This window comes from Podarcis muralis, chromosome 4 (assembly GCF_964188315.1).
Source record: "Podarcis muralis chromosome 4, rPodMur119.hap1.1, whole genome shotgun sequence".
Lineage (NCBI taxonomy): Eukaryota > Metazoa > Chordata > Lepidosauria > Squamata > Lacertidae > Podarcis > Podarcis muralis.
This window is the reverse complement of record NC_135658.1, coordinates 8,973,206-8,997,903: the sequence shown is the minus strand read 5'-3', so window position 1 is coordinate 8,997,903 and position 24,698 is coordinate 8,973,206. Positions and strand designations below refer to the sequence as shown.

At 47.9% G+C, this 24,698-nt stretch overlaps 1 protein-coding gene across 9 annotated transcripts in view; it reads right to left on the bottom strand.

Annotated features, from left to right (window-relative positions):
- The window catches only part of FCHSD2 (FCH and double SH3 domains 2), a 149,554-nt gene that overhangs the window by 19,031 nt on the left and 105,825 nt on the right, over positions 1–24,698 (bottom strand). For all 9 annotated transcript variants that reach the window (XM_077926896.1, XM_077926895.1, XM_028725871.2 and 6 more), the window contains 3 exons: positions 22,007–22,123; positions 18,708–18,812; positions 5,389–5,550 (listed from right to left, as the gene is read on the bottom strand). In XM_077926896.1, the coding sequence (XP_077783022.1) occupies positions 5,389–5,550; positions 18,708–18,812; positions 22,007–22,123 (384 nt within the window). The remainder of the gene's footprint in view (positions 1–5,388; positions 5,551–18,707; positions 18,813–22,006; positions 22,124–24,698) is intronic.

The window sequence follows — 24,698 nt, the reverse complement described above, 5'->3', positions numbered from 1 at the left end:
TCCCGCCCCCCACCCGGCTTCGCAGCAGCGCTACGAAGCCCGGCGGCTGGGGCAGGTGTTCCCGCCCCCCCCACCCCGCTTCGGAGCAGCGTTCCGAAGCGGGGTGGCTGGGGCAGGTGTTCCCGCCCCCCGCCCGGCTTCGCAGCAGCGCTACGAAGCCCGGTGGCTGGGGCAAGTGTTCCCGCCCCCCCCACCCCGCTTCGGAGCAGCGTTCCGAAGCGGGGTGGCTGGGGCAGGTGTTCCCGCCCCCGCCCGGCTTCGCAGCAGCGCTACGAAGCCCGGTGGCTGGGGCAAGTGTTCCCGCCCCCCCCCCGCTTCGGAGCAGCATTCCGAAGCGGGGTGGCTGGGGCAGGTGTTCCCGCCCCCCGCTCGGCTTCGCAGCAGCGCTACGAAGCCCGGTGGCTGGGGCAAGTGTTCCCGCCCCCCCCACCCCGCTTCGGAGCAGCGTTCCGAAGCGGGGTGGCTGGGGCAGGTGTTCCCGCCCCCCGCCCGGCTTCGCAGCAGCGCTACGAAGCCCGGTGGCTGGGGCAAGTGTTCCCGCCCCCCCCACCCCGCTTCGGAGCAGCGTTCCGAAGCGGGGTGGCTGGGGCAGGTGTTCCCGCCCCCCGCCCGGCTTCGCAGCAGTGCTACGAAGCCCGGCGGCTTGGGCAGGTGTTCCCGCCCCCCCACCCCGCTTCGGAGCACCGGGAGAAGCGATCTCCCCGCAGCCCCTTGCTTCAAAAGAGGTCCGGGGGCAGACCTCTTTTGAAGCAAGGGGCGGTGGGGAGAAGCGATCTCCCCGCCGCCCCTTGCTTCAAAAGAGAAGACCCGCTGTCCCCGGGGCAAGCTTCGTTTTGCGAAGCAAGCCCATAGGGAAATTCGTCTTGCGAGGCAACTCGAAAACGAAAAAACCTTTCGTTTTGCGAGTTTTTCGTCTCGCGAGGCGTTCGTCTTGCGGGGTACCACTGTACTGACTAAAGCTCTGCACAACCTGCAGATGAAGAACTGAAGGGCCTCAGTGGTATTAGCAAAGGTAACATGAAATTACAAAAGCTGCTGTCTGCACAACTTGGATCAATGACGCCTGAGGCTTTCCTGCCCTGAGACAACTGTGCCAATGTGATCCATTGGAGAGCTCCGGCGCTTTCTGCAAGGGATCTTCAAATCCATCAGGTCTCGTGTTGCTTCCCTGGCGCACTGAAACGTTTTTGCTGCCACAAGTGACTACTTGGGCTGTTTTTTGCAGTCAGATTACCCCCCTCTACGCATTAAATAACAAAGGCGGGCCAAAGGAGTATCTTACTGGGAAATGGATTCTGTAATAGCATACAATCTTGGACTATAGTCCATGAACGCTTATGCCATAAGTTTGCTGGCTTTTAAAACGCCATCTTTTAGTTGCTGTTACAACAGCCTAACACTGCTACCCCTCTTGAAACCGATTCTTTAGTAAGCATTTTGACAGGATAAATATTGAACTTCCAAGCTGCTTGAGGGACGCTATTCTCTTATTTAGAATTTGTTCGGCACACAGCTGTCAAGAACTGCTTGGAAAAAAACGCGTCCACAAATGCAAATTCAAAGAACACAAATGTACCTTTGCTAAGCTACGTTTGGTAAAGAATGGCAGAAATAGCTTTGCTGTTGTCATTTTTTTAATCACACGTGCCCCTAGGGAATGTACAACAGAGAGCAAGAATGAGACAGTTAGGTATTTTTGTTTCGGAAACTCGCACCTTTAACTGCAGTAAAAAAATGCCAGCTTCTAGCTAACTCCAGGATGCCCAGGGCAAGCCAGGAAGCTGGCTAGAGGGAGTGTGTGTCAAAGGGGGGAAATGGAAATTAGATTTTATCCTCCCACACTCCAGCATCTGCCAGTTTGTCAGAGACTGGCAACGGCTATAGATACCGTTCCAACTGCTGGCAAGCTGCACTGGGCAGACGAAGAGAGTTGGGGAGAATCCAGGATTTGCAACAGGAAGGGAAGAGGGGAGCCAAATGAAAGGAGGGAGGGAGAAAGCAGCTTGGAGGAATGAGATGTTTCTTTTTCTGCGTTGTGGTGAAAAGAGATCTAAGGCTTAATCCCCCCCAGGCCTCTTCCCAGCAGAAACAAAGCCCAAATTCACTTAAATCCATTTGTGTGCATTCGCATTCCTCTTGAGCCTAGCCTCCGCATCCTTTCCAACCCCCAACCCACCATCAAAATGTATACTGTGAGCTCCTTGGAAGAAAGTGGCTTTCTCCCCCCCCACCACCTTAATATTGCCCTGTCAAGCCAGTGTGGTGTAAGAGGGCTGTGTATCTGACACAGTAGCTGGTAGACCAGGGTTCAAAACCCCCATTCGGCCATGTGAGTCACCTTGAGACAGTCCCAACCTGCACTCGTAGGGTTGCTGTGAGGAAAGGCACGAGAGTGACATGTGTCACCTTGAGCTCTTTTGAGGAATGGTGTGATATAAATGTAAGGGGGGGGGGTTAATGTGCACCTTGACACCAGTTGCAATGGCCACTTGAATGCAGACCTCGCTTTGCAATTCTGATTATAACCATCTGAAGAAATAAAGCTCTGGACCCTTTGGATCCTTGTGGGGTTTCCAGAGTGATCCACAGCAGAGATAATGTGGCAGGAAGGGAGGTGAGGAAAGAAGGAAAGTGGGAGGACTTGGTCAGTGGGCAGGAGTGCTTATTCTCTCCTGCACCCCTCTCTCCCACAAAAATGCCCCTCACGGGCCAGAATTAAAAACTGGCAGTGATCTACCCCCTCTTTGTGGTTCAGGTCAAAGTTGTTGTTGAGTCTTTTTTAGAGACAAAAGCCCCGTTTTTGGGGAGATCAAGGCTAAGCTCTTGGAAGGGCCACTCACAGACTGCCTACGGCTTGCCAATCAGAAGGTTGGTGGTTCGAATCCCCGCGACGGGGTGAGCACCCGTTGCTCGGTCCCAGATCCTGCCAACCTAGCAGTTCGAAAGCACGCCAAAAAGTACAAGTAGATCAATAGGTACCGCTCCGGCGGGAAGGTAAACGGCGTTTCCGTGCACTGCTCTGGTTTTGCCAGAAGCGGCTTAGTCATGCTGGCCACATGACCCGGAAAAAACTGTCTGCAGACAAACATCGGCTCTCATTGGCTTTACTGGCTCCCTCGGCCAGTAAAGCAAGATGAGCACCACAACCCCAGAGTCAGGGGTTCTTTACCTTTTTTAAGGAAAGGGACCCAGCGATAGACCGTGATCTACCAAAACCTCCCAGGGATCTACCAGTAGATCGCGATCGACCTGTTGGACATCCTTGCGCTAAGCAATCCGAAGCAAACTTTCTAATTCGATGGAAGGGGTGGGGGAAAAATATCATAGAATCATAGAGTTGGAATAGACCACAAGGGCCATCGAGTCCAACCCCCTGCCAAGCAGGAAACACCATCAGAGCACTCCTGACATATGGTTGTCAAGCCTCTGCTTAAAGACCTCCAAAGAAGGAGACTCCACCACACTCCTTGGCAGCAAATTCCACTGTCGAACAGCTCTTACTGTCAGGAAGTGCTTCCTAATGTTTAGGTGGAATCTCCTTTCTTGTAGTTTGGATCCATTGCTCCGTGTCCGCTTCTCTGGAGCAGCAGAAAACAACCTTTCTCCCTCCTCTATGTGACATCCTTTTATATATTTGAACATGGCTATCATATCACCCCTTAACCTCCTCTTCTCCAGGCTAAACATGCCCAGCTCCCTTAACCGTTCCTCATAAGGCATCGTTTCCAGGCCTTTGACCATTTTGGTTGCCCTCCTCTGGACACGTTCCAGTTTGTCAGTGTCCTTCTTGAACTGTGGTGCCCAGAACTGGACACAGTACTCCAGATGAGGTCTGACCAGAGCAGAATACAGTGGCACTATTACTTCCCTTGATCTAGATGCTATACTCCTATTGATGCAGCCCAGAATTGCATTGGCTTTTTTAGCTGCCGCGTCACACTGTTGGCTCATGTCAAGTTTGTGGTCAACCAAGACTCCTAGATCCTTTTCACATGTACTGCTCTCAAGCCAGGTGTCCCCCATCTTGTATTTGTGCCTCTCATTTTTTTTGCCCAAGTGCAATACTTTACATTTCTCCCTGTTAAAGTTCATCTTGTTTGTTTTGGCCCAGTTCTCTAATCTGTCAAGGTCGTTTTGAAGTGTGATCCTGTCCTCTGGGGTGTTAGCCACCCCTCCCAGTTTGGTGTCATCTGCAAATTTGATCAGGGTGCCCTTGAGTCCATCATCCAAGTCATTGATAAAGATGTTGAATAAGACCGGGCCCAAGACAGAACCCTGTGGCACCCCACTAGTCACTCTTCTCCAGGATGATATCAGAGTTTACGGCACCGGTTATGGAAATGCAATCTGCAAACACTTAAACCACTACTTACCCTGATATAGATGAAAACTATAGATAAATTTATATATAAATAAATGCCTGCTATCTGCAATGGAAGGAAAGCTCCAGTTGGTATGGATGGGGACTCCTTCCCCCATTAAAAGGGGTGGGGCGTGTATGAGGATTCTGACTGGAAACGTGGGGGGGGGGGGGGCAAAAAAATAAAAATAAAACCCTCCTAATATGATGGGCCCTCATGTGCCAAAAAAGCCAAAACAGCCACATAAGGCTTAAAAACACGAGTAACGCCATGCCTTGTTTGGCTCTAAGTCTGCTAGGCAATTCATAACAAGCAAAGGGAAAAGCCTGGTTCAAAAGTCTTTGCTAGATTGTACCTTGCATGTTTTGGCTATCTTCAAGGGGCAATGTGTGTAGCAAGGAGCTAGAATTAAAAGTGCATCTCCTAATAATATGCAGAGATCCGCTTAAGCAGCAAGACTCCCTGTTTGTCTTTTCCCCGTTCCAGCCTCCTGTGTGTGCCTCCAAATCTGCTCTGGAGAGCCTTCCATTCCCTCGGAGAAGATTTTGGGTGTACAGTGGACTGAAGGAGGAAGGAGGGAGACGCCCCACTGAATAGATGCCTGCTCACACTATGTTGGATCTCACTCTTTGCACAAAGGGGCTTACGTTTTCAAAGGCTCTTCTACATATGATATATTAAAAGGAGATGCAGTTGGCCATGTAGCTACTGGCCACATAAATTCTCCTGAGACAGCCAAAACACATCAATACTCATTAAATCATAACCACGCCCTCTTCCATCTTTCCTGTTATTGGTGTGGCTCTCTATTCCACTTTGATTTGGAATATGCACTCATGGATACGCTGGGCTGAAGTTAGAAACAGCCACCTCTGATGGTTTCTAACAGCCACTGACAATCCGCAATTATCTGTTCCACTTAAGCAGTACCAGAGGAGACGCAGACGCACCGCGGAGATGTGTGACTGTAACTAAGGGTTCAAAAGGAAAGAGGGGAGAACGGCAAACGTCACAAAGAGGAACGTACCAAGTGCGAAGAGCCGTTATTGGCCACCGTGGGGAGGCTGGCCCATCTCTCATTCTCCAGTTCCTCCATGACTTGATTCATTGCACTTTTTAGCCAGGTGTCCACTGAAACCCCAATCTGCTTCAGAAGGTCGAGTCGAGCTTCTGCTTTCAGCTTTATTATCTGTTGGTGGGAGGGAAAAGAGAAAGCAATTAGGCTCCCTGCACTTCCTGAGGCACTTGCTTGAGGAAGATTGACGTCGGCAAGAAGATGATGATGATGATGATGATAATACAGTGGTGCCTCGCAAGACGAAAATAATCCTTCCGCGAGTCTCTTCGTCTAGCGGTTTTTTTGTCTTGCGAAGCAACCCTATTAGCGGCTTAGCGCTATTAGCGGTTTAGCAGCTATTAAAGGCTTAGCGGCTAAAAGGCTATTAGCGGCTTAGCGGCTAATAAAGGCTTAGCGGCTAAAAGGCTATTAGCGGCTTAGAAATAGGGGGGGGGGAGGAAGCGAAAAAAATCACAAGACTCGCAAGACGGAAACGTCTTGCGAAGCAAGCCTATAGGGAAAATCGTCTTGCGAAGCACATCGAAAAACGGAAAACCCTTTCGTCTAGCAGGTTTTTCGTCTTGCGGGGCACCACTGTAATAATAATAATAATAACAACAACAACAACAACAACAACAACAATAATTTATTTATACCCCGCTCATCTGGCTGGGCTTCCCCAGCCACTCTGGGCGGCTTCCAACAAAATATTAAAATACCATAATACATCAAACATTAAAAGCTTCCCTAAACAGGTTTTGAATGAAGTACCTAAAAGGTTTTGAATGAAGTACTTAAAAGACTTGTTCTCCCTCCCATCCACCATTTTGGGCCCTTCGATTAGCAGCAAAGGTCCTGCCTTCGGTGCCAGTGCTGAGTGGCGCCGACCCGTAACAGAGCCTTAATGGTGGCAGTTCCACCTTTTGTGGAATACACCCTCTTTGGTGAGCTGCACCTGCCTCCCTCATTATTAGCATTCAGGAGGAATTTAAAAACACTCCTGTTCATTCAGGCATTTGATGGCTAAAAGAGTCTGTCCCTGGTAATCTTGAAATGATTAGCTGCGAGGGTGTGTGACTGCTTTTAAAGGGCTGATTTAAATAAGTCTTTTATTTATTGTTTTGTTCTCCTGCTTGGTTGCTTGCCACCCCGGGCTCCTCTGGGAATCATAGAGTTGCAGAGTTACAAGGGGCCCAGAGGGTCATCCACCCCCCCCCCCGCAATGCAGGAATCTCAACTAAAGGGAGATGGGGAGCGACAGAAATCTAATACAGTGGTGCCTCGCAAGACGAAAAGAATCCGTTCCGCGATTCTCTTCGTCTAGCGGTTTTTTCGTCTTGCGAAGCAACCCTATTAGCGGCTTAGCACTATTAGCGGTTTAGCGGCTATTAAAGGCTTAGCGGCTTAGCAGCTAAAAGGCTATTAGCGGCTTAGAAAAAGGGGGGGGGGAAGCGAAAAAAAAAATCGCAAGACTTACAAGACGTTTTCGTCTTGCGAAGCAAGCCCATAGGGAAAATCGTCTTGCGAAGCAACTCAAAAACGGAAAACCCTTTCGTCTAGCGGGTTTTCCGTCTTGCGAGGCATTCGTCTTGCGGGACACCACTGTAACTAAATTTCATTCTGCAGCATCTGTAGTACAGAGTTAAGGAAGCATTTGCCAAAATACTGTATTTATTCAGAAAATGATTTCTAGATTGCCCTTCATCATATGATTCAAAAGTTATGTTACAATACAAATAAAACTGTGTGTGCAGGGGGAGATGATGTACAGATCACAACTCTGCACATTCGTGATCGCAGCCGACTTACATATTTACTATTAGCTGCTGTTTGGTTTGAAGGTAGCTCTTAAAAAATAGCTCCGCGCAACGCCCCCCCCGCATATAGAAAATTAAAAGCTGAATAATGCAAGCTCAGAATTCTGAGATCTGCTGGTTGTTTGAGGGCTTCAGTTCAGTGGTTAAGAATATGATTCTTATCAGAGGGTCTGTGTTGAATCTCTGGTACGTCCCGGCTAAAAGGAACACTATAGCAGGGCTGGGGAAGACCTCTCTCTCTGTGCCTGAGACCGTGGAGAGCAGCTGCCATTACTTGGCTAGATGGACAAATAGCCTGGTCTCAATGTAAGGCAGTCTCAAATGCTGTCAAAACCTTAAAGCAAAGTGTTAAAAGCTTCGGAAACTAGAAGGAAAGCAGAAGAGAGCAGACATCCCTTGCTTTTCAAACTCAAAGACGAAGGAACAATTTTCACACATTATTGTGCCCATCTTATTCCTCACTGCCATTACTACAACCATCTCTTTGGAAACTTTAAACACAGCAAAGCAGTCTGGAAGGACTTCTCTCAAATATGCCCAAAGTTCAAAGAGATGGCCCAGAAGTGGCCCAGAAAAGGATTGTGAAACTAGGACATTTTACTGCAATGTTATCCTTGGGCGGGCAGTGTTTGGGACACCTTGCCCACGATACCTCAACCTCTTGAGAAAAAATGATTGCCACAATTCATTCATTCATTGCTTTCTAAAACACCATCTCAAGGTGATTAACACACAGGAGTTGAAAACACCAAAGCAACAAATACATTTAAAACAAGGCTAAAACCCTAGCAAGTGGACACGCGGTAAGGATCCATTCATCCGACAGGGAAAGCCTGTAAGAACAAAAATGTCTTCAATTGCTTCCAGAAAGTGAGGCACCCGTTGTATCTCAACAGAAATGCTATTCCAGAAAACTTCAGTGTTCTTTCCTTGATGAATGTTGCGTAAGTGTTGTTGACACTCCCTATATACCACCTCGATTTATCTACGAAATAAAAACGAAGGGTTCCCACAGAGAGCAAACTGTGAACCCTACAACACACCACTGCCTTTAACAGATATCCCCCCACTCCATATAAAGGTAAAGGGACCCCTGACCATTAGGTCCAGTCGTGGCCGACTCTGGGGTTACAGCACCCATCTTGCTTTACTGGCCGAGGGAGCCGGCGTACAGCTTCCGGGTCATGTGGCCAGCATGACTAAGCCGCTTCTGGCGAAACCAGAGCAGCACATGGAAACGCCATTTACCTTCCCGCAGGAGAGGTACTTATTTATCTACTTGCACTTTGACGTGCTTTCAAACTGCTAGGTTGGCAGGAGCAGGGACCGAGCAATGGGAGCTCACCCCATTGCGGGGATTCGAACTGCCGACCTTCTGATCGGCAAGCCCTAGAGGCTCAGTGGTTTAACCCACAGCGCCACCCACGTCCCTTCACCACTCCATATACGATGCACCTAAATTTGCCTTGGTCCTCTACCCTGTATACCCACATGTTGGACTTCACATGGGACAAGAAGTCTAGCGGTTATCATAAGAGGACCCTACTTGTGTGATCTTCACTACAGGATGGAGGAGCACCCGTTCACGGATGTCAGGTGAGGCGGGACATGATCCCCATCAAATCTGACACGTGGCGGCAGGATGTCTGCATAAGGGTTAAAGGTACACTGCTGGTTTGGGAGCAGCTTGCCAGTGCTCACCATCCCTTCCAGAAATAGTAGGAGACAACAACAACAACTCTTTCCATGTGGTGATTTAGACAAGGAAGTGACTCATGAGACCAATCCAGCATCGCTTGAACGTTCCGTGGGAAGCAGACTTCATAGTAGCGTGCCCTTGAATCGGAGGGGGTGGGGGTGGGGGTGGGGAGAGGTTCCCACTTCATTGACCCCAATTTGCAAGGCCTGACACTGACAAGCATGTGTTTTTCAACAAGAACAGCAACCTAAAAGGCACTGGAACACACCATGTAAAAAAACCAGGTTATACTCCTATTAAGGATTGGAAGGAGGGAATAGGGGAGTGGATGATGGGAGCAAGAGTTCAGGGCAGCGTTTCTGTGGGAAAGAGCACGGCTACTGAACCAGGAAAAGGTTTCTGCGTCGCAGCCGCTCAGGCAATGTTGCTTATCGCCGAACCATCGGATTAATGATTTAAGGCCACAGATGCCGATTCTCACGGGCAAACGTCTCAAACGAGAAATCAAAATTCTCTCATGCGACAGCGAATGCGTGCCCTCACACCGTTTGCCTTCAACTTGTATTAAAATGCCGAGTGTCAGATTGCAGTGGTGGTTGCTCGCGAGTACAGTGGTGCCTCGCAAGATGAAATTAATTCATTCCGCGAGTTTTGTCGCCTTGCGAAGCACAGTGTCGGGAAAGTTTTGGAAAAGCTTCAAAAATCACCAAAGTCTTTAAAAACCTCAAAAAAGGCTACCACACCGCGTTCTATGAGTTGCTCCTCGAAGTCAAGTCGCAACTGTATTAACGGTGTTAAGAAAAAGGAAACAAACTTGCAAGACGTTTCCGTCTTGCGAAGCAAGCCCATAGGGAAAATCGTCTTGCGAAGCAGCTCAAAAAACAAAAAACCCTTTCGTCTAGCGAGTTTTTTGTCTTGCGAGGCATTCGTCTTGCGAGGTACCACTGTAACCAGTCAGGACTCCGACCTGTCTTTTACAGGTTTTATTTTGGTGCAAAACTATTTACAGTGCAGAACCACAAGTTCATGTCTGCCTCAATCGCTAGCAGAATCCAGGAGTGGTTGTTTCAGGGTCCTCCCCCAACATAACAGCTTAGACACCCCCAGCCTTTTCCTTCCTTCTTTGCGTTTTACACCTCTGTGCAAAGTGGGCGATGGAAGAGGCGTGCTTCCCTCCTGGCCGGCTTGGCCAGGAGTGGTGCTGAGGCTCCCAGCATCCTCCTCTAGCCCTTTCCCCTCCTTTACCTGGGAGGTGTGGCTTTCCCCACCCTCAGACTGACGAGGTGCGGCAGCATCCTCTGGTCCCCTCCCCTCTTCCCCACTGGAGGTGTGGCTTTCCCCACCGCAGGAAGAGGAGGAGGAGGAAGAAGAAGAAGAAGAGGAGGAGGAGTTTGGATTTGATATCCCGCCTTTCACTCCCTTTAAGTGCTTCAGGTTAAGAAGAGTTTCAGGTTATGTACGGACCTCCGGAACGAATTAAGTACTTAACCCGAGGTACCACTGTAAAACTGACTTACTGTGTAGCAAAATGATGCAAACCTGAATTCCCGTGTTGCGAAATGATGCATGTTCAAAAGGTGTGTTGCCAACCTGAAAAGTTCGGAAAGCTCTGAAGGTGGACTAAGGTAGAGGTTTTTAAACTGCGGTTGCCAAACTGTCACCCAGAAATCTGCACATACAGTAGTTGCAATTGAAGAAGAGTTTGGATTTGATATCCCGCTTTATCACTACCCGAAGGAGTCTCAAAGCGGCACACATTCTCCTTTCCCTTCCTCCCCCACAACAAACACTCTGTGAGGTGAGTGGGGCTGAGAGACTTCAGAGAAGTGTGACTGGCCCAAGGTCACCCAGCAGCTGCATGTGGAGGAGCGGGGAAGTGAACCCGGTTCACCAGATTACGAGACCACCGCTCTTAACCACTACACCACACTGGCTTTGCAAGATTTTTCGGAGGTTCCCTGTATCCCAACTGCCCCTCTGCCTCCCTTCCCTGTTCCGGTGGCAGTCCCCTGACACCGAGGATCCAATCGAAGGCAGGAAGAGGAAACAAGGAACTGGTAAGATACCACAGCATGGACTATGTTAAGGGGAGCTGCCGCAGGCTGAGAACGTGGCCGGTCTCTTCTGTGCATGCGCAAGACTGATAATCTACTAGGAGAAGTGGTACCTCAGGTGGGGAAGAACCAACGCACTTCCACCACAGAAACACAGTTTTTAACGCCCCTTACGAAGTGGCACAATCAGTATAAAACCCAAGCGTAAAAATGCAAGCTCCACCAGCGGAAGCCGTCATGTTGGCAGCAGGATTGTTTAAAAAAAGAAAAAGCCTCCACTTAAAGCTAAAAAGCTAGCAGTGAGGTCACCCACATCTCTCACCGAAGATGGCAACCCAGAGCGTGGGAACAACCACAGAGAAAGCGCTGCCCGCCACATGCTCCAGCCGAGCAAGCCTGAACGCAGATGCATCCTCAGATCTCAAATAGTGAGAAGGATCATACTGAAGGCACGCCCTTCAAATATATCGGAACATGGCCAATTAAAGCTTTAAAGCAAGGAGGGGGGGTATCTGTGCCCATCTAAATGTTGCTAAGACTCCAACTCCCATCAGCCCCTGCTAAGCTTGGTCAACGATCAGTGAGGTGGGAACTGCGACCCAATGACTCTGGTGGGTCACAGTTTCCCCAAACTTGCTTTAAAGGAAAGTATCAGACAGGGCCGTCCTACCCATAGGCACTAGGGGTGCGGGGCACACAGACGCTGGGCTCTCAGGGGCACCAGGCCGAGAGTCCGGGGCCCAAGAGTTGCGTCTGGGTAAGAGCCTGCCCATTGGTTGGAGCGCCACGGCGGACTCTTCTGCTGCGGGCGGCTCTGTGCCGTGAGTTCGGGGCGATCAAGCCAGCGAGATGCTGAGGTGGCCGGCTGGCTCTGCCCTCCTGCACGCCTGGGACTGGGCAACCGGGGGGGGGGGCGCCAGGCGGATCTTTGCACCCCGGCGCCGCATATGCTTAAGACAGCCCTGGTATCAGCATCCTGAATTTGGACCAGAAGATTAGAGGTTGCCTAGCCAGTTCAAGGTGAGCCCACACTGGTCTAATATGGGGCCTGTCCCTCTTTCCTGTTATTAAGCAAGCCTCAGGGTAACGAGTTAAAACAATGAAGCACGTTACAAGGAAACCGTCTAAACTGTCCTTTCCTGTCAGCATAATTCTCAGAATCATGAGTTTGCAACAGAAGCAGAAAAATCTGTTCCAGAAGGAAAGGAAAACAGTAACAATAGTTACATTGCATCCTAACCTGTTAAGATGAAACATTTTTGGACAGAACTTGTAACATTAATAATTACTTTGAACCTTTCATGAAGTAAGAGGAGAATGAGCTCGCAAAGGGGTAGGGAGATTCTCCTTCAGCATTTCTAGTCTACCCTCTTCCACTTACAATCAAAATCAAAAACTGAATTTCATTGTCTACAAGAAATTAGACCTCCCCAGTCTGATTTCCTAAAGCCTTAGTTTAACACACTATTTGTCACAACTTTCTATCCTCAGGTAATCTTTTCTACACCAACCTATGTGCCAAGGAATATTGTTGCTGTAAAAATTATATTGCCCTTTATCTGAGGATCACAGGACTGTTTGCATTTTTAAAAGCTGAAAAATACATACTATAGTTATAATCAAAACCAATACCTCACTCCCCACTTTAAAAGGCCATGTTGTTGTTGTTGTTTAGTCGTTTAGTCTTCTCTTCTCATGAGGTGGCCAAAGTACTGGAGCCTCAGCTTCACGATCTGTCCTTCCAGTGAGCACTCAGGGCTGATTTCCTTAAGAATGGATGCGTTTGATCTTCTTGCAGTCCATGGGACTCTCAAGAGTCTTCTCCAGCACCATAATTCAAAAGCATCAATTCTTCGGCGATCAGCCTTCTTGATGGTCCAGCTCTCACTTCCATACATCACTACTGGGAAAACCATGGCTTTAACTATACGGACCTTTGTTGGCAAGGTGACGTCTCTACTTCTCAAGATGCTGTCTAGGCCTGTCATTAAAAGGCCATAGATCATTTAATTAGCCAAAGGCCTGGGAGAAGAGGAATGCTTCTGCCTGGCACCTAAAGATATGCAATGAAGGCACCAGGTGAGTTTCCCTGGGGAGAGCATTCCACAAACAGGGAGCCACCACAGAAAAGGTCACCCTCCAGACCTCTCCTGGAGGAGGCACATGAAGAAGGGCTTCAGAGGATGATCTCAGGGTCCGGGTAGGTTCATATGGGTCCTTGACATATTGTGGTCCTGTGCCATTTAAGCCTTTATAGGTCAAAACCAGGACTTTTAATTGGGCTCTGGAAACTAATTGGCAGCCAGTGTAGTCGGGCTAGGATTGTCGTTATTTACTCAAACTATCTTAACCCGGTTGGCATCCTGGCTGCTGAATTCTGCACCAGCTGAAGTTTCTGAATTGTCTTCAGAGGATGTTAGTCTATCCCTGTCCAGAGAGGGGTGCAGCTGGGCTACCAGCTGAAGCAAGGACATGCGGTCATCCTGACCGATCAAAGCACCTTGTCCATGCCTTTGAGCCTTACTAACAGAAACTCATCCAATGTAATATGACTAGACAGTGCTCCGGACTGAGGTTCATCTGCTGAAACAATTGAGCCAAGGTCCCAGTGGAGGCAAGCAACTTTATCCTCAAAATGCTTTGCAAACAAGTCACAGTGAGCTACCGTCAGTTCTGTCACCTCCTTAGGGCCAGACTGTAGAAGACTTCAGTTCTCTCACCATCTACATTTGTTGCTGTTTAGTCGTGACCGACTCTTCGTGACCCCTTGGACCAGAGCATGCCAGGCACTCCTGTCTTCCACTGCCTCCCGCAGTTTGGTCAAACTCATGCTGGTAGCTTCGAGAACACTGTCCAACCATCTCGTCCTCTGTCGTCCCCCTTCTCCTTGTGCCCTCCATCTTTCCCAACACCAGGGTCTTTTCCAGGGAGTCTTCTCTTCTCCTGAGGTGGCCAAAGTATTGGAGCCTCAGATTCAGGATCTGTCCTTCCAGTGAGCACTCAGGGCTGATTTCCTTCAGAATGGAGAGGTTTGATCTTCTTGCAGTCCATGGGACTCTCAAGAATCTCCTCCAGCACCAGAATTCAAAAGCATCCATTCTTCGGCAATCAGCCTTCTTTATGGTCCAGCTCTCACTTCCATACATCACTACTGGGAAAACCATAGCTTTAACTAGACGGACCTTTGTCAGCAAGGTGATGTCTCTGCTTTTTACACCATCTACATAGGAAGCCACAAGTCAGACCTTTGGGTTCATCTAGTTCAGTACTGTCAACTGAAACTAGCTGACAGCAGTTCTCCAGAGTTTCAGGAACCAGAATTCCCCAGAACTACCTGGAAACTGAACCTGAGGACTTTTTCCACGTAAAGCATGTCCTCTACCAGTGAGCTACAGTCCTTTCCAATAACGCCAATGCACCTTCTATGGGCTCCTCTGCACTTTGCAGAAGATTCCACTACTTCTTCTCGGGCTTGTACTCCATCCACCTGGAGAACTGGCAGGGCTTGCCTTTGCTCTGCACAAATGCCAGGATTTGTCCCAAATAATCCACAGCGGCTGCGCCTTGTGGGAAAAGATCGGTCATGGTGGGGAGCCTGCAGCTCAGTGGCCGACCACCTGCTCTGCAGGTCCCAGGTTTAATCCCAGGCAGGGAAAAGAGCCTCACCTGAAACCCTTGAGAGTCACTGCCTGTCAGTGCAGACAGCACTGGGCTAGATGGACCGACCTGACTTGCAATAAGTTGGCCTCTTTTTTTCCTACACAAATGGGCTTTCATAAAATCCATTGTTCACCTTGCTACTGCATAACCCCTGATACAGCAAAGCTCCTTGCAGTTTTGGGTCTCTTCAGAGGTTTCAGTGGAAAAGACTAAGGATAATAGGACAACAGCAGCAACCTTTCTTCTGAAAGAGGGTCTTTCCTGTAGGGTAACCTGCCACAGATCACAGTGGCCAGTGTGTCCCCCACACCCTTGTCTTTCCGCATCTCTACCTTCTTGCCCAGCAAGCTGTGGGGTGATGGACAGACTGATGTTGCCACAAGCCTGAGCCAATCGCTTGCAGGCTGTGTTTGGAATTAGGCTGAGGACTGCAGGTTGACCCAACCCTGCATTGCAAGTGAATGCTAAAAGCTACTGCACCAGCTGATTCAAGTCCTTAGGACACAATATTCCATTGTCTATTCCAGCACATCAGCACAAAAGAGCAAAATAGGTGCTGGAGGCCTGTTCCAGCAGTGCTGTGGGGCAGATATGCGATGGCAAATGTTCAGGAGAGGGGAAATTGTTTCCCAGAGCTGGAAAGAGATGCTGATGTTTGCAAAAGCTACACGGATAACTTCCAGAAGCCGGAGCAGGGATAGAACAGCACAGCAGAGCTCTTCAGTTTTCTGAAGTGATTATCTGGAAAAAAACCATGAACTGGCTTCCTGCACTTAGTGATTTATTAAAATATACGGATACACACAAGATTGCTAAGTGAATGTTGCACAATATATACTTATGCGTAAGCAGCAACAGGGGATGTTTGTTTTTTAAAAAGCAGTCTCCAGGCAAGATTTTGCCAGGCCTTCTATAATCTGGTGGGTGATGTTAGTTTAGTTACTTTTGCATCGATGCTATAATTTGTATCCAAGTTTGGTGAAGGTCACCATTCACAGGAAATGTTAACTGTCATTATATTCTGGAATTTAGTGAAAAATCAACATAGCCAAGTCAATTAACCCCATGCTACTCCTTAGCTTCTGATCAAAGAAGCTTTGCGAAGCAACACTCCCCCATCAATGTACAGGTGAGCACATCATTTTTAGCTACTTAATGCAGCAAGGCTCTTCGGAATGTTTTAAAAGCAGATTTCATAAAAGCAGTATTATGGCTTTGGTGAGATTGGACATCTAATTTTAGGCATGTGCGTCTCTGAACATAATTGACCAGGAACATGACTCAGTTGAACATTCCTAGGAGATGATTTACTAGCGGAAAAATAACACCTGAAATTCTGTTAAGCCTGGATTCGCCCAAATATTAAACTATGGGAAGCCAAGTACTTCACAAAAAGCAGGACAGTTCATTATTTTGTCTGAGCAGATCCATGCAGAAAAACAGCACTATGCAGAAACGAAATGAAGTCCAACCATAAACAGCTACTAGCAGCTGTTTTGCAAGTGCTGTAGTGGATTTTTCCAGCCATTTCCCCTTACAAATATTTACTTGATCCACAAGTTAGCAGGTAACCCATGACAGCTTTGGTGGAAACCCATTTATTATAACACAAATAAGGTTTACTCAGCACACAGCGTTTTTATCATTGTACATGGGAGGCAAACACTCCCAAAACTCATGCAACAACAAGGGGCTGCCACAGAAGCCATGATCTACACTGGAAGATAAAAAGCAGTAATGTATTGAAGAGAGGTAAGACCACAGCCCAGCTTCGACTGACCAGCTAAACCAGGTGAGGGTCTCAAACCTTCAGTTAGGGACTTCCCTTGCATGTTAAGACAGGCAGATTGAGTGGATGAGACCAAGAGTGGGTCCCACAGTCAAGAAGGCAGTTTCTGCACATGCTATAGGGGGAAATGTGGGGCAGATGGGGCTCATCAACCTGGGAAGGGAGCCCACCTAGGAGAAGGAAAACTCTGAACCTCTGCTGCCTTGCAGCTATACCCATTCCTGAGAAAGGCTATGGGAGCAAACCCAGAGGAAAAACCCATACCAGCTCCCCTATGGGACATCTTTGGGAGAAGAAAAGGCTAAGGAGTCAACTCTACACAAATCCAGAGTGGAGTCCCTAAGATGGTTGGATGGTCCCTTGTAGGCCTCCTTCCAGCAACTCCTGCAGCCAAGCTGGTGCCAAATGTCCTGCTCTTTTTTGGACCTCTTTGGACCTCTGAGAGGTGGGTAGTTGTGTGGGAAGCGCAGGACACACTGTCCAGGCTTGAATTCCAGAGGTCACTTTTGTGCTGTTAAAGCAGCAAAAACAACGCAGGAGGCAGCAGTTAGGAGCTACCAGTCTCTGCAGCCACAGCAGGCGCTGTGATTCTCCAGTAGTTTGATTTCACCCCTGGAGGTGCACTGCATTGTCTCTCAAGACAGACAGATGCCAACAAAAAAAAAGGGGGGGGGAAGAAACAGAGGCATGGTGGATGTTCATAATTTGCAAAAACAGTAAAAAGAAACCCTTGTTTTCTGACCTGCTTATGGGCTACTTGGCAGCATGTGGAACCAGATTCTTTGGTCTGTTCCAAGCAGGGCCCTTATGTTCTTTTTTGAGGGGAAAAGTTGACATTCGATACTTTTGCACTCTCCTCCTCCCTCACAAAGGTTTTCTGCACTAAGGCACATGTCAGCAGCAGCTGTTTTGCCTTACTGAAGGTGTGAAATCATTTTCTCATTGATTTCCTCATTTTCTCCCCAAAACAGACTAGGTTAATTTTAGACTCTATTAATAAGTGCTGAAAACCACGCAAACGTCGGCACTGAGGTGAAAAGTTAGCAGCAAAAAATATGCCAACACCAGGATAGGCCCAGGCAGTGAGATGCAACACACACACACAGAGAAAGGCTGCAGGATTTCAGAGAGGACGACACATGTGAAGCATGATTGAGGATCAGTAAAAAGAGAACTGTCACTGGCAAGACACAGACTCAACTCAGATAAATGTTAGGTGGTAAAGCATGGGGAAGTTTTTGTTTTTTTTTAAAAATTTCCTTTCCAGTAGCAATTGTAGCCAAGTAAGATTGTCTTCCATAGACACAGTTTTAACAATCAATCTGTAAGTGACTGTGGAGGCCAATTCTGGATCCACATCCACACGTCTTTCCAAAGCGGGGACATAGGTTTCCGGGCGGGAGTTGATCACGGTGTGGATTTGCCAAGCGTGCCTTCCTCCTAGCACGTTTCTCCCTTGCGTCCTGAGTTCGAGTGTCTTCAAAGCCCATGACACCTTTGGTAAAGGCTGTTCTCCAACTGGAGCGCTCGCAGGCCAGTGTTTCCCAGTTGTCGGTGTTTATACTACATTTTAAAAGATTTGCCTAGAGTGAGTCTTTAAACCTCTTTTGTTGACCAACAGCATTACACTTTTAAGTTTGGAATAGAGTAGTTGCTTTGGAAGACGATCATCAGGCATCCGCACAACATGACCAGTCCAAGGAAGTTGATGTTGAAGAATCATCGCTTCAACACTGGTGATCTTTGCTTCTTCCAGTACACTGGCATTCATTCACCTGTCTTCCCAAGGGATGTGTAAAATTTTCCGGAGACACCGTTGATGGAATCTTTCGAGGAGTTGGAGATGGAGGAGTTGTCAAAACTACCTGGGAGTTAACATCACTGACGTAATTAGAGTCCTCCCCTCGGCTGCTTTAATTACTGCAGCCCATTCAGCCAAGAAACCTGGCGGCATCAGTTCTTGTTTTTGCCAACAGGTGTCTTGAATCAGTGACCATACCCTTAACACAACACTGCCCGGTTTGGGGTGGGGGGGGGGGGAAGAGAGCTATTTCCGCTCCTCACAGCCTCATGTTTATTCTGCATTTTATCAATCTAAAACAGATTTTAGGAACCCTTTTGCATGTTCTAAGCTGCTGCACACACCACGAGAAAACTGCTAACAAAAAAATAATAATGTACCGCTGGTGCAAGGCGAGCCACTAGCTGCTGCAATCTGAGCCGCTGCCCTAAACCATCAGAGATAAGGCTGGAGCTAACATTCCTCTCACCTCGGCTTTGCGGATGTTCTCTCTGGTTTCGTCTATCTTCTGTTCCAGTTCTGCTCGGCTCTGCTCAGACACCACAGACCCGTGGCATTCTAATTCTTCCAGAGTCTGCCAAAAACAGGAAGGGGAGGGGGGAAAAAACATTTGGTGTGTTTTCAATTGAACTGTTGTTTCTGGAAGGGATATGAAGCGTCGCTTCAAACCTCGCGCAGAAGCTCTTCCTTTGCAAGGCTTTAACAGGCGGACAGCCACCCTGATTTACAAATGGGAAGAAGAGAATTCTTTGCTGCTCTCCCTTACGCAGTTTGATTTACTTTCCTTTGTATGAAACGAGCCCGAAGGAGGCCCCCAACCTGCTCACAGGTCCTTGTGTGATCAGTGGAAACAGCTGGCCCTGGCAAATATCAACCACTCTCAATTCCAACCTGATAATTGCCACCTGCCCAGATTTTAACTTGTCTGAATTAATTTTAAGAGGTATTTTAATTAACTGATGTCTGTTTTTATGCCTCGCAAGTGGTGCCTCGCAAGACAAAATTAATTCGTTCCGCGAGTTTTGTCGTCTTGCGATTTTTTTCATCTTGCGAAGCACGGTGTCGGGAAAGTTTTGGAAAAGCTTCAAAAATCACCAAAGTCTTCAAAAACCTCAAAAAAGGCTACCACACCGTGTGCTATGAGTTGCTCCTCGAAGTCAAGTCGCAACTGTATTAACGGTGTTAAGAAAAAGGAAACAAACTTGCAAGACGTTTCCGTCTTGCGAAGCAAGCCCATAGGGAAAATCGTCTTGCGAAGCAGCTAAAAAAACAAAAAAACCCTATCGTCTAGCGAGTTTTTTGTCTTGCGAGGCATTCGTCTTACGAGGTACCACTGTATTGTGTTGTTATGATGTTAGCCGCTGTGAGCCTGGCCTTGGCCGGGGAGGGTGGGATACAAATAAATAATAATAATAATAATAATTAACCAGACACGTATCCCTTAATGCTGCTCACTTTACACATTCACATTTGAACCCAGATCTAGGTCCACACATCTCATGGTTGCTTAAGACAGCGGTGCCTTTGCCCCTGCTGAACCAAACAGAACTTGTATTTTATGCAAACCACAACTCACAGCACAAACAACTAAAAGAGCCGGAGCTTGCTCTGATTTCGAATGCTGTAAGGGTGGACGTTCCAAGCCACGCACTTTTCCTACCCTGACTGGTGTCTTTCCAAGAGATCAGGAGGGAAAGAAAGGAAGAAACTTGGAAACTGTCTCACTCAGCTGGCTTTGTTTATAAATTTAAACAGCAATGTCACAGAGTACCAAGATTTTCCCTGCCCACCCCCCTTGGGGAGAAGAGGGAGGAAAGGAGAATGAAGGATATAACCCTTTGATCTGGACATTTCCACTCAAATACAATTGCTTAGATATGGGCAGTGTCTCTGCTTGCTTCTCAAACAAAATGCAAGCAAAAATTGACAAAAGTGCAGCCTTAAATGTAGGAAAAGAGGTGTGGTTCCAGTACCATGAATATATAAAAATAGATGTCTGCAAATGTAAACGATTTATGGAAAGAGTGCAGGAGAGCACCTGGGTCAATTATTTGCGATGTGAATTGCTCTCTTATTGTTGGTGGCGTACGAGGTCTTTGAGTGAGCAGTATGCAAGCCGTTAAAATAAATTTTGTAAAATAAATAAGGATTATTTTAAATGACAGACTTGTAAGGTAAGGACAACTGAAGGAAGACATAGAAGATGACAATACATTGAGGGAAGTATTTATTTGTTTCCAATTCTATGTCCTCTCAGGTACAAGCTTTTACCCATGTTGTCTTGCTTACATAAAAACCAAACCTTGTAGGCTTGTTTTTAAAACAAATGTGTGTGTAACGGCACACACAAGAGTCCGAATAGAATTGAGATTTATACCAGTATAAAGCTACTGCTTTGCATATTTAGAGAACTACCTTTTTTTTCTCAGCGGTGCATACAGGTAGTGCCATGTAATGTTTCCTGAAGCTATTTGGAAGTTACACAAATTAGGGGATTGAAAAATCAAAAGGAGAACCACCTCTCACAATCCTAAATGTCATATAGGCCTTCCTGGTGCGAACTGACAAGGACATAGATTTGCAAATGAACCAGAGACCTCTTAATTTGGACTGCTTTTAAAAACGAAACATCTTGGCAAGGTAACGTTGCAGCGTAGTGTGGCGGCACACAACTAATAAACAAAAGAGACAACTCTGGCAAAGGCAAGCCCTTTTAAAACATGGCCCACATGACTGAGAGTAATTATCATGTGTTAATTATCACACATCCCAGTTAAAGCACTTTGAAGAACAAGGTGATCTACTGGGACAATGTGGAACAAATAACTCAGTGCAAACAAGGCCAAAGCCAGAGTTACGTGGGATGCCATAGGATGGAATATATACCGTATTTTTCGCTCTATAGGACGCACTTTTTCCCCTCCAAAAATTAAGGGGAAATGGGTGTGCATCCTATGGAGCGAATGGAGGCTCCTTGGCTTCAGCGATAGCAATGCGAAGCCTCCGAAACACAGAGGGAGCACTCCCTCCGCGCTCCGGAGGCTTTGCGTTGCTTTTGTTGAAGCCTGGACAGCGAGAGGCGTCGGTGTGCACCGACCCCTCTCATTCTCCAGGCTTCAGGGATAGCCGCCCGAAGCCTTCGGAGCGCAGCGCGAGTTCCTGCTGCGTTCTGGAGGCTTCAGGTTGCTTTTGCTGAAGCCAGGAGAGTCTTGCTCTCCTGGCTTCAGCAAAAGGAACCCGAAGCCTGAGGAGCGCAGCGGGAACTCGCGCTGCGCTCGGAAGGCTTCAGGGATAGCCGCGCGCAGCCCCTCCGGCAGGGAGAGGCTGCACGCGGCTATGGCTTCTTTAGCCCCGCACAGCCTCTCCCGGCTGGAGAGGTTGCGCGCAGCTACAGAGGAAGCCAAGACAGCGAGCGGGATCCATCCCACTCGCTGTCTTGGCTAGTGCCATAGCCGCGCGCAAACCCTCCGGCAGGGAGAGGTTGCGCGCGGCTAAAGAGGAGCTCTGGGAGAAGCGGACAGGCTGCGCACAGCCTGTACGCTGCTCTTTGGGTCTGGGGGGGATTTCCCCTCTAAAAACTAGGTGCGCCCTATGGTCCGGTGCGCCTTATGGAGCGAAAAATACGGTATACCAAGCAAGCTGTTTCCTTTCCTCATGGAATGACAGATGCTGTGAAATGGAATATGAGAGGTGTAATCCTTCACAAAGGTGGCTGGATGAACAGGACAGGTAAGAAGCCGCCAATAATCTTATTTGTTTTCAACCCACCCGTTGACTGTGAATAATGTTTTTGTGCTCTCTCGCCACACGCGTGGCCCATTTTCGGGCTTCCTTGTTCAGACTGTGCTCTTCTGTCGTTCCGGTCTCAGATTCCAGTTGTCTACTCTGAAACACACACATACAAGAAAGGAAAGTGAGTGAGGGAATTTACCAGGCCTGGCCTTCCCAACTGTGACATCCTCGTTTATGTAGCCATCTGAAAAATGTTATTTAACTCACTTACAAGACTTCGCAAAAGGGCTTTTCCCAGATTCTTGTTATATGAAGCTGAACATAACAAGCAAATTTCAAACACAGAAAAAGCCCTGCCGTCTGTCCATGAGTTTTGTCATGGGGGAAATGAAAAAACTGTAACCAGTGTAATTTGCTCTTTAATGCTTTTCAAAAGCAAGATCAGGTTGTTTTCTTTCTTTTTTTTTAAAAAAGGAGGCTGCTGTAAAGTGAAAATGAATTATCTTTAAGACGATAAATTTCTGAAGCAGAGGAACCAAACAAAGAGCAGACAAAATGCCTCAGGCAAAGAGGGAATTTGGGGGCTGAGATCTAACTGAGATCTAAACTTTATTCTGCATTGTGTTTCCCAATGTTTCATAAGCTTTCACGAGATTGGTGAACACATGAACAAAAAATGATTTCACAAAGACCCTGAATACTTACCAAACTAGCCCATGCATTTAATCGAGGCAAAAGCAAGGTATTGATCCGCACTCCCACCCCAGAAATTACCAGCAGCTGACAAGCGCATGCAATGCTTTACTTGCACCATTATAGGACGGTTCTCGCATCACAGGCAACGGTCCTATGATGGGACAACCCCGTTTTGCAAAAGCTGACAGCAGGGGTGTTTGGGGTGGGCTGGATGATCAAGGGGTATGCATTCAACCCTGAGCTCCTGCACGTCCCCAAATGGAAAAGGTCTCCGTCATTCAAAGAACCATATAAAGTACAAGCGGTCCAGAAGTTGGGGGTGAGGGGAGGCAATCCTCTCCACTGTAACAGTTGCTGGCTTCCTCCCTTCTCTTTCATCAGAGCATCTTGCAGAGATGCAAAAAAGAAAAGAGGGAAAAAAGGCGTTCTTCTAAAGCAGGAAGATTGCGCCCATTACCTCCTTCCCTGTGAGTAGGGACTTTTACGTCTATTGGGGGGAAATCCAAGAGCTATCCACTTTAATCCTTCAAACTACACTTATGAATGGCACTAGTCTCCTCTTTAAAGGTTCTATAAGAAATCCCCTAACTCTCCCCTAGGCAACCGTTGTTGTCGGATGATGCCCTCCTACAAGGTGCCCCAGTAGCAGGAAGCTGGGGAGCAGACATTTCCCACACTTATCCACCCCACCAGTGGATCTCTCTCCCCCCTCCCCCACTCCTGGCCAGGGAGGCTTGCTTTTTATATTTTCAGTACCAGGCAGATATTTTTATTCCTTTGGAAAAAAAAAAGGTCTCAGAACTAAATTGATAGAATCATAGGATTGCAGAGTTGGAGGGGGGGGTCATCTAGTACAACCCCTGCAATGAAGGAATCCTGCCCACAGCCGTCCCTGGGTAGGCTTGAACCACCACCCTTCTGGTTAACAGCCAGACACACGGACCCATTGCATCACTGGGGTAGTTTGGGTATTTCTGGTGGCTTTCAATTGGTGTTCCTGTTGTCCCGCTAATTAATTTTTCTTAATGTTTTATACGTGTTGTCTTTGTCCATGGATCGCCAAAGAATGGATGCTTTTGAATTATGGTGCTGGAGGAGACTCTTGAGAGTCCCATGGACTGCAAGAAGATCAAACCTCTCCATTCTGAAGGAAATCAGCCCTGAGTGCTCACTGGTAGGACAGAACCTGAAGCTGAGGCTCCAAGACTTTGGCCCCCTCATGAGAAGAGAAGACTCCCTGGAAAAGACCCTGATGTTGGGAAAGATGGAGGGCACAAGGAGAAGGGGACGACGGAGGACGAGATGGTGGGACAGTGTTCTCGAAGCTACAAACCTGAGTTTGACCAAACTGCGGGAGGCAGAGGAAGACTGGAGTGCCTGGCGTGCTCTGGTCCAGGGGGTCACGAAGAGTCGGACATGACTAAACAACAACAATGTTTTATACCAGCGCTGGGGAAACCTCAGGCCTGGGGTCAAATCCAGCCCTCCAAGCCTCTCCCCAAAGGCTGCAGTCTGCACTTGCCCTGCTTCACACCTTCATGAATTTGTTTGCTAGGCTACAACACATCCTTAAATTCTGATTAGGCCTCTGGCCCTAACTACTACCAACAGATCGACACCCTCCCAGGAAGGAAGGTTGAAAAAGCTTCTTCCTCTGTTGTGTACATTTAATTATAGAAACTGTCTTTTTATCCTATGATGAAATCTGGTAGATGAAGCCATGAATAAAACAGACTCGCCGACCACCTTGAATATTTGCTCCCGCTTTGCTGTGCAACAAACACCCTCGTTTGGGGGGGGGGGGGCGAAATCTGTGCAACTGACAGGTTTCTTTTCTGCCACCTAGACCTGGGAATTAAGAGATGGGGCACATCCCAATTCCTGATAAGCGACAAGTAATCATCGCTTTAAACTGTTAAATGTGCCAAGTGATCTTAATGGTTTTATGTGCTTTTAAATGTACGCAGGGTGGGGACGAAAGGTGGACAAACTACTCCGGAGGAAGCACGACGTGTCCCCCACCAGAGGTATT